Source organism: Gigantopelta aegis, chromosome 5 (genome assembly GCF_016097555.1).
Source record: "Gigantopelta aegis isolate Gae_Host chromosome 5, Gae_host_genome, whole genome shotgun sequence".
Taxonomy (NCBI): Eukaryota; Metazoa; Mollusca; class Gastropoda; order Neomphalida; family Peltospiridae; genus Gigantopelta; species Gigantopelta aegis.
The window spans coordinates 1,888,773-1,902,816 of NC_054703.1; the positions used below are offsets into that span (position 1 = coordinate 1,888,773).

The following is a 14,044-nucleotide window of genomic DNA, read 5'->3' on the forward strand; positions in this document are numbered from 1 at the left end:
TGTTATATATGACTATAACTTTATTGTACCACCAATTAGATAGATGTACTTGCATATAAATTATATCACATTGATGTAAGGCCATGAATTCAAGGCTCCCCAACTTTCATATGGTCAGAATGGACTAAGGAAAATAAATATTTTTTTTTTTTTTTTTTTTTTTCTTTCTTTTTTTTTAGCACAGTATTGTAATTAACAGCTGCTGAATAGTCGTGGATTTCCTCAAAATAAATTTCAAGTTATTTTAATATAATTGATTAAAGCTTAACATATCACTAAGATTTTACGAGAAATGTTTTGACATCATCATGTTTGTACTTAGTTTGGACATAAGAATTTTAGCATATGTGTATTTTGGGCACAATGTTTATTGTTTTGACTTTGGTGCAATTTAAATTTTTACTCTGATGTTGATCATCACTTATGTTTTGCATTTTGCCACAGTTTGGCACCCAATAGCCGATGTATTTTTCGTGCTGGGGTGTCATTAAACTATTCTGTTGGTGCAGTGTTTAAAGCCGTGCTTGTAAACAGTGTACACAAATTAAAATCTGCTCGTATGGTCGGTAAAAGAAAAACTGTGCTAAAATGTATCGGGGTCAGAGTGTTTTGTAATGAGCAGTGAACAACAATTTAACTCCAGTTCTTATTGATTGTCTGTTGGTCAACCCAAACAAAAAGTACGAGATACTTAAACTAGGTTGTAACTATAACTTGCACAAATGAAGACATGCTTGCGGCAAATGTGCACAAATGAAGACATGTTAATTTATGGCAAGCTTATACAAGCGAAAACATGCTTGTGGGAAGCTTGCATCGTTGACGATATGCATGCAGCAACCTAGCGCAGGCTTGCACAAATGAAGACTCACTTGCGACATGCAAGCTTTCAGAATTGCCGAGTAGCTTTAATTGTATTGTTATAATTGTTATTATTGTATTGTTATGAATTAAACCACACTGGTGTGGTGACAGCGGTCGGACAAACCCATGCTAATGGATACACTAAACCACTCTGGTGTGGTGGCAGCGGTGGGACAAACCCATGCTAACGAATACACTAAACCACACTGGTGTGGTGGCAGCGGTGGGACACACCCATGCTAATGGATAGACTAAACCCCACTGCTGTGATGACAGCGATAGTATACGAATCCATGCTTTCAGAATTGCCGACTAGCTAAATTGTATTGTTATAATTGTTATTATTGTCATGTTATGAATTAAACCACACTGGTGTGGTGGCAGTGTTGGGACAAACCCATGCTAATGGATATACTAAACCCCACTGGAGTGGTGAGATACGAACCCATGCTAATGGATAGACTAAACCACACTGGTGTGATGACAGCGGTGGCATACGTATCCATGCTGATGATAGACTAAACCACACTGGCGTATTGGGATACGAACCCATGCTAATGGATAGACTAAACCACACTGGTGCGGTGAGATACGAACCCATGCTAATGGATAGATTAAACCACACTGGTGCGGTGGGATACGAACCCATGCTAATGGATAGACGGAACCACACTGGTGTGGTGGGATACGAACCCATGCTAATGGATAGACTGAACCACACTGGTGCGGTGGGATACGAACCCATGCTAATGGATAGACTGAACCACACTGGTGCGGTGGGATACGAACCCATGCTAATGGATAGACTGAACCACACTGGTGCGGTGGGATACGAACCCATGCTAATGGATAGACTAAACCACACTGGTGTGGTGGGATACGAACCCATGCTAATGGATAGACTAAACCACACTGATGTGGCGAGTACAAACCCATGCTAATGGATAGACTAAACCACACTGGTGTGGTGGGATACGAACCCATGCTAATGGATAGACTGAGATACAAACCCATGCTAATGGATAGACTAAACCACACTGGTGTGGTGGCAGCGGTCGGATAAACCCATGCTAACGGATACACTAAACCACACTGGTATGGTGGCAGCGGTCGGATAAACCCATGCTAATGGATAGACTAAACCCCACTGGAGTGGTGAGATACGAACCCATGCTAATGGATAGACTAAATCACACTGGTGTGGTCACAGCGATGGCAGCCCATCGAAGATTAAACCACATGCTTTGGTGAATTGCCGACTAGCTAAATTGTATTGTCATAATGGATAGATAAACCACACTGGTGTGGTGGGATACGAACCCATGCTAATGGATAGACTAAACCACACTGGTGTGGTGGCAGCGGTGGGACAAACCCATGCTAATGGATACACTAAACCACACTGGAGTGGTGAGATACGTACCCATGCTAATGGATAGACTAAACCACACTGGTGTGGTCACAGCGGTGGCATACGAATCCATGCTTTCAGAATTGCCGACTAGCTAAATTGTATTGTCATAAATTGTTATTATTGCCATGTTATGAATTATACCATACTGGTGTGGTGGCAGCGGTGGGACAAACCCATGCTAATGGATACACTAAACCACACTGGAGTGGTGAGATACGTACCCATGCTAATGGATAGACTAAACCCCACTGCTGTGATGACAGCGATGGCATACGAATCCATGCTTTCAGAATTGCCGACTAGCTAAATTGTATTGTTATAATTGTTATTATTGTCATGTTATGAATTAAACCACACTGGTGTGGTGGCACTGGTGCGGTGAGATACGAACCCATGCTAATGGATAGACTAAACCACACTGGTGTGGTGGCATACGATACGAACCCATGCTAATGGATAGACTAAACCACACTGGTGTGTGATAGATTAAACCACAGCGGTGGGATACGAACCCATGCTAATGGATAGACTAAACCACACTGGTGTGGTGGGATACGAACCCATGCTAATGGATAGACTGAACCACACTGGTGCGGTGGGATACGAACCCATGCTAATGGATAGACTAAACCACACTGGTGCGGTGGGATACGAACCCATGCTAATGGATAGACTAAACCACACTGGTGTGATGGCATACGAACCCATGCTAATGGATAGACTAAACCACACTGATGTGGCGAGATACAAACCCATGCTAATGGATAGACTAAACCACACTGGTGTCGTGAGATACAAGCCCATGCTAATGGATAGATTAAACCACACTGGTGTGGTGACAGTGGTGGGATACAAACCCATGCTAATGGATAGACTAAACCACACTGGTGCGGTGGGATACGAACCCATGCTAATGGATAGACTAAACCACACTGGTGCGGTGGGATACGAACCCATGCTAATGGATAGACTAAACCACACTGGTGTGGCGATACACGAACCCATGCTAATGGATAGACTAAACCACACTGGTGTGGCGAGATACGAACCCATGCTAATGGATAGACTAAACCACACTGGTGTGGTGGGATACAAACCCATGCTAATGGATAGACTAAACCACACTGGTGTGGTGACAGTGGTGGGACAAACCCATGCTAATGGATAGACTAAACCACACTGGTGCGGTGGGATACGAACCCATGCTAATGGATAGACTAAACCACACTGGTGCGGTGGGATACGAACCCATGCTAATGGATAGACTAAACCACACTGGTGTGGTGCGAGTCGGACAAACCCATGCTAATGGATAGACTAAACCACACTGGTGTGGTGAGATACGAACCCATGCTAATGGATAGACTAAACCACACTGGTGTGGTGGCAGTGGGCATACGAACCCATGCTAATGGATAGACTAAACCACACTGGGTGTGGATGAACCCATGCTAATGGATAGACTAAACCACACCATGGCTACCCATGGATGGATAGACTAAACCACACTGGTGTGGTGGGAGCGGTGGGACAAACCCATGCTAATGGATAGACTAAACCACACTGGTGTGGTGGCATACGAATCCATGCTTTCAGAATTGCCGACTAGACATAACCCATGCTAATGGATAGACTAAACCACACTGGTGTGGTGGCAGCGTGTGGGGACAAACCCATGCTAATGGATAGACTAAACCACACTGGTGTGGTGGAGATACGAACCCATGCTAATGGATAGACTAAACCACACTGGTGCATGAACCCATGCTAATGATAGACTAAACCACAGCGGTGGGATACAAACCCATGCTAATGGATAGACTAAACCACACTGGTGTGGTGAGATACGAACCCATGCTAATGGATAGACTAAACCACACTGGTGTGGTGGCTAATGGATAGACTAAACCACACTGGTGTGCGGATACGAACCCATGCTAATGGATAGATACAATACGAACCCATGCTAATGGATAGACTAAACCACACTGGCGTATTGGGATACGAACCTATGCTAATGGATAGACTAAACCACACTGGTGTGGTGAGATACGAACCCATGCTAATGGATAGACTAAACCACACTGGTTTGGTGGGATAAGAACCCATGCTAATGGATAGATTAAACAACACTGGTGTGGTGAGATACGAACCCATGCTAATGGATGGACTAAACCACACTGGTGTGGTGAGATACGAACCCATGCTAATGGATAGACTAAACCACACTGGTGTGGTGGGATACGAACCCATGCTAATGGATAGACTAAACCACACTGGTGCGGTGGGATACGAACCCATGCTAATGGATAGACTGAACCACACTGGTGTGGTGGGATACGAACCCATGCTAATGGATAGACTAAACCACACTGGTGTGGTGGGATACGAACCCATGCTAATGGATAGACTAAACCACACTGGTGTGGTGGGATACGAACCCATGCTAATGGATAGACTAAACCACACTAATGGATGGATACGAACCCATGCTAATGGGATAGACTAAACCACACTGGTGTGGCGATATACAAACCCATGCTAATGGATAGACTAAACCACACTGGTGTGGTGCGGTGGGATACGAACCCATGCTAATGGATAGACTAAACCACACTGGTGTGGTGGAGCATACGAACCCATGCTAATGGATAGACTAGTACCACACTGGTGACGTGTGGCATACGAACCCATGCTAATGGATAGACTAAACCACACTGAATGTGACTGTGTGGGGTCAAGAACTTCATCTGGTACAGAAACCTGTGGAACTGACCCATGTCCAGGTAGTTTATGCTTGTGATTGATATATCAAATACTAGCAGTGTGTATATTGGGCTAGTTCTATGTCCGTGCGATGCTTGTGACTGATATATCAAACACTAGCAGTGTGCATATTGATTATTTATATGTCCATGCGTTGCTTGGGACATATATAAACTACTAGCAGTGTTTATTTTGGGTTATTATATGTCAATTCGATGCTTGTGACATATATCAAACACTAGCAGTGTTTATAGGTGTATTTCTATGTCAGTGCGATGCTTGTGACATATAGCAAACACTAGCAGTGTTTATAGGTTTATTTCTATGTCAGTGCGATGCTTGTGACATATATCAAACACTAGCAGTGTTTATAGGTTATTTCTATGTTAGTGAGATGCTTGTGACATATATATAAAGTACTAGCAATGTGTATATTAGGTTATTGTTTTGTCCATGCGATGGTTGTGATTGTTACTGATACAAGTATATCAAATATTAGCAGTGTTTATTTTGGGTTATTTCTATGTCCATGCAGTGTGAACGACGTCGACCATCCACCATCCAGCTGTTTGGCTGACTGGTCATTCAGCCTGGTGCCTGTGAACGCTTCAGTGTTTATTTTGGGTTATTTCTAAGTCCATGCAGTGTGATCGAAGTCGACCATCCACCATCCAGCTGTTTGGCTGACTGGTCGTGCAGCCTGGTGCCTGTGAACGTTTCAGTGTTTATTTTGGGTTATTTCTATGTCCATGCAGTGTGAACGACGTCGACCATCCACCATCCAGCTGTTTGGCTGACTGGTCGTGCAGCCTGGTGCCTGTGAACGCTTCAGTGTTTATTTTGGGTTATTTCTATGCCCATGCAGTGTGAACGACGTCGACCATCCACCATCCAGCTGTTTGGCTGACTGGTCGTGCAGCCTGGTGCCTGTGAACGTTTCAGTGTTTATTTTGAGTTATTTCTATGCCCATGCAATGTGAACGACGTCGACTATCCACCATCCAGCTGTTTGGCTGACTGGTCGTGCAGCCTGGTGCCTGTGAACGTTTCAGTGTTTATTTTGAGTTATTTCTATGCCCATGCAATGTGAACGACGTCGACTATCCACCATCCAGCTGTTTGGCTGACTGGTCGTGCAGCCTGGTGCCTGTGAACGTTTCAGTGTTTATTTTGGGTTATTTCTATGCCCATGCAGTGTGAACGACGTCGACCATCCACCATCCAGCTGTTTGGCTGACTGGTCGCGCAGCCTGGTGCCAGTTTCACAGTTTAGACTTCACACGTTCCACCAGGCGCATCTCAACCAAATATGGTCTAAATAATCTTCTCATGGACATGGCTAAGTGTTGTTACCTTTTTGGCCGATTCAAAATCCAAACTGGTTTCCTTAACCTCTGATTGGTTCAGACATTTTTGTCTTCTCTGACTAAAACGTCAACATTGATTGCTCTTGACTCTGATTGGCTGAGATATTATTGACTCTTCTGAAGTTCAAGAAAGCAGATTTCAACTAAACCTGGTAAAACTGATTCTCTCACCGCCAAGTGCATGTTCTTATTTTATGGACCGATTAAAAATCCAATATGGCCAGCCTAGTCTCTGATTAGCTCAGATATTTTTGACTTGCTAAAGTTTGTGATGGAAATAATTAGTTTAACCAAACCTGGTATAAACGATCCCCTGACTGAAAGTTGCATATCTTCGTTTGTTCATTTGTTATGGTATTTTCAGATTAGCGGTCACTAAAAGACCAGCTGTGATAAATCATTATGGCTATAATTTACTGAAATAGAAAACACAAATTATAAAATGTATTCTATATCTAAATATTGGAACTCTATACAGTTCTTCAAACAAAGCTGCACGATAAAAATAAATTAGCTTTCCAGTAATCGCTCTGTATCTAAAATACGTTCAACACTGTGCATCCATACATGCTTCTAGGGTTACTTTATTTTCTTTTTCATTCATGTCAAGATTAATAATAGTATTTGTCAGACACAATACACTTATAATCAAGCACTTTTCTATTTTTAGTCGACGGTGCTTGGTCTTTCTGGACTATTCTACGAATGGATCCCTGTGATGTCACTTGCGGTACTGGCAATCGGTTACGGGTAGACACACGAACGTGCGACAACCCAGCACCTACAAATAAAGGAAAATATTGTGAGGGGAGTGAAAGAAAGACTGTCCAGTTGTCCTGTGATACACAAGTCCCGTGTTCTGGTAAGATGGTTAGAGACAGTTTTCAAACGCACATGTTTCCAAGGTGTGTATATTCACAAACTGTTACACCTATGCATGCGCGCGCACACAAATACCTGTGAGAATATTTTGAAAATACGTATGATTTGAAAAAAATAAAATGTAGCTAACTAAATGTGCACAGAAAATGGGAAAGAGAGAGAGAGAGAGAGAGAGAGAGAGAGAGAGAGAGAGAGAGAGAGAGAGAGAGAGAGTTGGAAAGAGAGATGGGGGGGAAAAGAATACTGCATGAGTGGCAGTTAGATACCATTTATCTTATGACGAGCGAAAGCGAGTTGGATACTTGTTTAAACAACGAGTTGTAAGATAAATAATATCAGGTGTAAAACAAATGTAAACGTCTGTTCCATCTAAACTTATTTACAGCCTCTGTTGTATGCACACAAGCACACATGTACACAAGTATAATAATAATATTTTGATATTAATATGTCTTTTTATGCCCTGGCTAAAACAAAAATAGTCCAATGACGGGGATCGATCGCATGACGGGGATCAAGTGAGTGCTTTACCGTTGGGCTATTCACCACCCACTATAGACGTTGTAACGAAAATCCTTTCTACTGTTTCTTTGAAGGTGTGCGCAGAGATGAGAATATAAAAGATAATAAACGAGTTCCCAGTTATTATCAAATTTTCTTCCGTATCAAACAATTTTCATTTGTCACAAACAATTTCCATTTTACATCAGATGCAGAATTTTGTTTTTGATGGGTGAGCACGACCACGATTCTGCTTGCCCGGAAATTCATTCCGAGAGGTATGAGATCCATCCCACGTATGAACAACCCATGCTTCTCTTCTAGCACCGATTAGTTTGAGGAGCAAGCTTTTTCAGAAATGAAAATTTGCATATGTCCATGTTTTAGCGAGTGTCAAAATATTGTTATTTCACCACCGGGGACATAAATAAGATACAAATTATAGCAAGGCAATCAAAACGTTTTAAAATAAATAATTTCAATTTTTTTTAGGTTTGTGACACGAGCATAACTGAAGCGATTTTTTAAATAATTAAATATTTATAAAATGAATTCAAATGGTGTACCCATCAGGTATCTTATGTAATCAAATTTTACCACAAAACAAACAACAAAAACAACAGCAACAAATAAACAAACAGATTTTACAAAACAAGGTGGGGAGAGTAACTTTTTGCAACTCGTGGTCAATGCTCTTTAAAACCACTTATAAGTGTATACAGTTTGATATAGCATGACGTTAACCATCATATATAATGAGCAGTTTGCTTGGAAATTCAGCAAAAAAACCCGTATTTGTATCGTCTAAAAATTATCCTTTAAATTAATGGAAAAATAGAAAGGGGCCACAACTCTAAACATATATATTAATTAATAATATTAATTATACATTTTCAATACATATTTTATTTAAACCATGTTTTTTAATCATGCAACATTAAATACACTATTTGAATTCGATGATATCAATTTAAGTAGAACTTTTTGAATGTAATAAGCAATGAAAATTGATTTGTACCAATATGTAATGTTGCAAGAGTTCAGACAAGAGGCATATAACCTACAATGCATCCTTTGTCAGTAAATACCGTATTTTGTAAACAAATTTTATTTAAAAACACTCTTGTTTTTACGAAAAATATATATTGGAAACAACAGAAGATATCACGTACAAACCCTATATTCCTATTCAAATTTACTTAATTTTCTATTAATATTTCCTTCTCTTTCCTGCCGAATACAAGAAACGTACTTTTTACAACCTAAAATTTCCCCACAATGTATTACAATTTATTTCCATATTTAAGATAGTCATGATAAATTGTATTATTCACACGTGTAAACTACATATATCATTTACAAAACATTTCACGTACTAACACCGGATATCCGCAGCGCCGCCTGTCGGTACTTTCATTGTTACAAATTCGTAAAATGTATGCAAGCGTTTTTGATAGCATGCACTGAATGTACAGTGAAAAGAAAGAAGTCTTTGAATCAACTCTCACATGCTACCCTAATTTTTCCGTCAGCTGTATATTAACATGAAAATAAATTATATATGGGTTTTGTTTTGTTTATGGAGGTTTTTTTCCAGCTCTTCCACGAACAACTACTGATACGCTTTGGCAGCCACGGGGGTATTTGTCTGCTGTTTGTGATGTCATTTATAGCCATCATTAGGTAAGTAGTAAAACGAACTTTCCTGGTCATCATATTATTTATTGAACAGTAAACACACGTAGTGCTTAGTATTACATGGTGCAGTCGTGAACAACGGAGCTAAATTCAGAGATTCGTATAGGAAAATTAAAGGCATACTGTCACGGATTTAAGAACCTTATTTCTCTAAAAATTTATAATAAATATAAAATTACATTAATCGTTTGAAACCAAATCTAGCTATTGCATCACCTTAACTGAACCATGATGGACTGAAATCCATATCATCCCACTCGGCAATTTTAGTTTTCAAATTATGGACCATTCCCATAATTCAATTATTTTAACAAAATGTCATTAATAAATGGAGTAGGGTGGTTATGAAGATGGTTGAATAAAATACATTTAGGGACAAATCAAATTATTTTTGTTCAGGTAATACTTTGTTAGACCATTAAATAGGTCAGTGATCTGTGACAGTATGCCTTTAACCAATATATTACTGAAGATATAGCATAGTCTTCTCAAGTTGTTACTAGATGCTTCTATATCCTGAGGGTATTCAAAACGTTTTATGGTAGACAGTTCGAGACTATATCTACTAAATACGATGCATCACTGACGAAAATGATGTCTGATGTCATTCCATATTTTGAACTTGTGCATACGTTTTTTTTATCTCTTTGATGAAACTCTTACACAGTTTGGTCATCGTTTTAGATGACGTGACGGAGGTGGCAGTACTCATGATGGGTGTCACCGGTGGGGCAGAGCTAGCCTGAATACTATGACAGTAAGAGAGCAAGACCGACATGTAGACAATTATACGCTCTCATTACGAAACGGCAGCGTCATAACTGTCCACATGTCCGTCTTGCTCTCTTACGGTCAGAGTATTCGGGCTAGGGCAGAATATGCTAAGCTTTCACGGACAGCTGATATCATCACTCTTTTGACAGTAATTCATGAGTGCATGCCATCACATATATAGGTATTCGAATGAGGTCTGCTCTGTTCTCGTTTGATTTAGTAAACTGGTCTGGGAGTGGCAGTCCTCTTTTGAGCGGTACAAGAAGGATGTATTGTCCAGATAAGGATCCCCTCGGGGGAATGACTGTCCTCCTATAGACTATAGACTAGGCACTAGATAGAATAATCAACCACCATTTTGCCAAATGCCCATTGATGGGGCCCATGCATTGTTCGTATTTAATGTAACTGTTGTAACAAAAATCCATATTTGTATTCAACCTAATGTTCTTTTGCTGCATTTCCTCCTTTCAGACTCGTTCTTAGAAAGCGAACAAAAGCGACCGAGTCGAGTGTAAAATTCTCCACCATGTCCGGATCAGTTGATCTTTACGACGGTAGACAATTTGAGGGTTCTCAGGGTGAACTACCTATGGGTTCGTCTCTGATGCAGCCAGCACCTCCAGGAGAGAGTCTCAATCAGAATGCAATACGACTGGCAGGAAACAATCAACCGGAGACAAAGACTGACAAAATAAATGTGTAAATTGGTATGCTATAAGCATCCGAGACGGGTGCTGGGGTTGCAACAGCCCCCCCCCCCCCAGTCCCACCCCCCGCCTTCCCCACAGTGCTGGAGTAAATCCTTCAATTCGGGCAAAAACGATAGAAATATTCGAGTAAAGTCAACTGGCCTAAAACAATTTCATCATGTATTTTCATATTATACCCACAGTATTAATTGTAATTCATGTAAAGAAAATGCGTAGTGATTTTTCGCTTCGTGTGTATGAATGAATATTGTTACAACATTCGGGCATGTCCATTTAATTCCGCAACACTCAGCCTCTCCAACACCCCTTCCCCCCTTCCCCACCCTCCTCCTATGCATTCATGTTCTTGTAGTTACATCGTTCGACAACATTCACTACATTGTCGATTTTAGTTGCCATTATGGCTTTCTTTGACCAGAGGCTAGCTTAATACAATTTGTGTTCCTAATATATGATACTGACGATACCGAAACACACTCTGGTAATATCATCTCTCGCTCTCTCTCTCTCTCTCTCTCTCTCTCTCTCTCTCTCTCTCTCTCTCTCTCTCTCTCTCTCTCTCTCTCTCTCTCTCTCTCTCTCTCTCTCTCGCTCTCTCTGTCTATGTGTGTGTGTATGTGTTGTGTGTGTATGTGTGTGTATGTGTGTGTGTATATATATTTGTCATATAATATCCAGCATTTTCAGTGTAAAAACAAGTATGTGATATTTTTCAGATCACATACTTTAACATTTTTATAACTTTGCAAACTAAATTAAACGAGGTCACGGCAGTATTGGCATTTTAGCAAACGTACTACAGTGGCACTTCATAACTGACGTCATCAAACAAAAACATTTCAATAGCAACTTGACACTGAACGCGATCCTGCGTCCAGAAAACAAAAAAACCCCGTTAAACACTAGTTTAGTTTTATGTAAGGATATCCAACATGAAATCATTCAAGTTTGACGTCATTTCCATTCAAAACGACAGCTCGTCACATATTCGTACGTTATTTGAATATCTAGTAATGGCGGACTGGAATTAAAGTTGCGTGTGCAGTTTATAAAACACGTTGTATTAAGATTGAGATTATATGATAAAGAGATTATTACCCTTGTGTGTGTCGGTATCATAAATATCATATATTAGAAATAAAAATAATGTATTATGCTCGCAAGAGGCTCACACAATACAACTGTTATTCCTAATATATGATACTAACGATACTGAAAATCACTCTGGTAGTAGTAGTAATAATAATAATAATAATAATTTTTATTATTATTATTATTAATATGGACGATTTTAATCTTTCTTTGCACGTGAAAACATGTGTTTCTCATTAACGTATTTTTAGCAGACGACATAATATTCTTTCATATAGTCTGTATTTTAAGACCTAGCTACACATCTGATAGCCTCTGAGACAAGTGGCTAATGTTTTCTTTGTGAAATAAAGTTTCAAACTATGGAACACTGTTTATATTTAGTTTCCGTACCTCTATCCAAGTAAGATTCAATCACGCTGTCCTGGGCACACACACACACACACACACATACACACACACACACACACACCAGTTAGCTAGGGCTGTCTAGGACAGTGGGGATAGTACTTCGTTGTTGAGATTCTCCTGTCTAACACTTGTCCAATAATCCATTAAGGTTTAAGCACACTATCCTGGACACACGCATTTAAGATATCTGGGGCTATTTAGGACAGTTGGGATAGTGGAGGCATGAGAGAAATTCTCCTGTCTAACACTAATGCAATAATTCATTAATGTTTAAGCACGCTATCCTGGACACACACATGCACGCACGCGTGCACGTATTTAAACTATCTATGGGTCTACCTGTCCACGACAGTGGCAGGTAGTGGTTAGTGAAACGTCTGGGTAGTGACCAATTGATACCCGGATGCGAACCCAGTACCTACAAGTCTTAACCACTACACCAATGAGGCCGATAATAATGTGGGTTTATTTATTTAAATAAGAGCAATGACGTCACACCCCACGCCATTCATAGCGTAACTATGCCATCTCGATGTCAAGACGTGTCTGAATACATTCTGGGATGACTCATGGCGATCGCCGTATATGGGCATGTTTCAAAGTTTCCCCATCCCGGATGTGCACAGCTGTCAAACCCATTAAATTTCTCACCACCATCAATGACGTTCCAAACTTATATGGGCATGGAATTTTCCACTCAAACCAGCCTCTCGTAACCTAATACCCCTTTTACTGACCCTCTACAGCTGTCAAACCCATTCACCCAGGTCACCAAGGTCAGCTGAGAGCTGTCAAAGTCATAAACCCCCGTTAAAGTAGCGTCCCCACACTTAAACCTGACAGCTGTCAAACCCAGTCACCCATGTCATTGAGGTCACATGACAGCTGCCAAAGTCATTAACCAAAGTGAAAGTAGCGTTCCCGCGCTTAAACCTGACAGCTGTCAAATCCAATCACCCAGGTCACCGAGGTAAGCTGACAGCTGCTAAAGCCATTAACTTATTTCATTTAGAGGTCAGCCAAGTCATTAGGCCACGCCCCCGTCAACCAATCAGAGCCCAGGACAAGTCACGTGACCTTGCTCATTTGCATACATGGCGCTCAAGTGACCCTGGTGCTACTATCGAATATGGGCTGAAATGTGTGTGTGTATGTATGTATGCAGATATTTATCGCATTTAAGATGATTTAAATATTTATAAAGCATTATACGGATCAATACATTCTCGATTTTTGTCGGGATTTCATTTCTCCAAGTTATTTAAAATTTTGTTCGGTATTTGGAGGAAGACTGAAATAATATGTATGGAATTTGAGCTACTATAAAACATTAGAATCGTGCCTGTAGGAACGATATCTGGAGTGGGTGGGGGCACAATATGTAGTGGGTGGACAGTCTAGTGGGGAAGGGGCACAAACCATATTTTAAACCGGATTTATATAGAGTAGTTAAAAGTGAGGGTGAAGATCCCGCCCCGGCCTCTCGGTTGCTACCGACCTGAGAATGGCCAGAAATGTAATTGTATTGCATATACAGGTATTTATATTCGAAGCAATATGAA

The 14,044-nt window shown here is 40.6% G+C and overlaps 1 protein-coding gene across 1 annotated transcript in view; it reads left to right on the forward strand.

Moving 5' to 3' along the window:
- The window catches only part of LOC121373456 (coadhesin-like), a 113,890-nt gene extending 102,918 nt beyond the window's left edge, over positions 1-10,972 (forward strand). The window contains exons 8-10 of the mRNA XM_041500120.1: positions 7,082-7,281; positions 9,392-9,477; positions 10,741-10,972. Coding sequence (XP_041356054.1) covers positions 7,082-7,281; positions 9,392-9,477; positions 10,741-10,972 — 518 coding nt within the window. The remainder of the gene's footprint in view (positions 1-7,081; positions 7,282-9,391; positions 9,478-10,740) is intronic.
- The last annotated feature ends 3,072 nt before the right edge of the window (positions 10,973-14,044 follow it).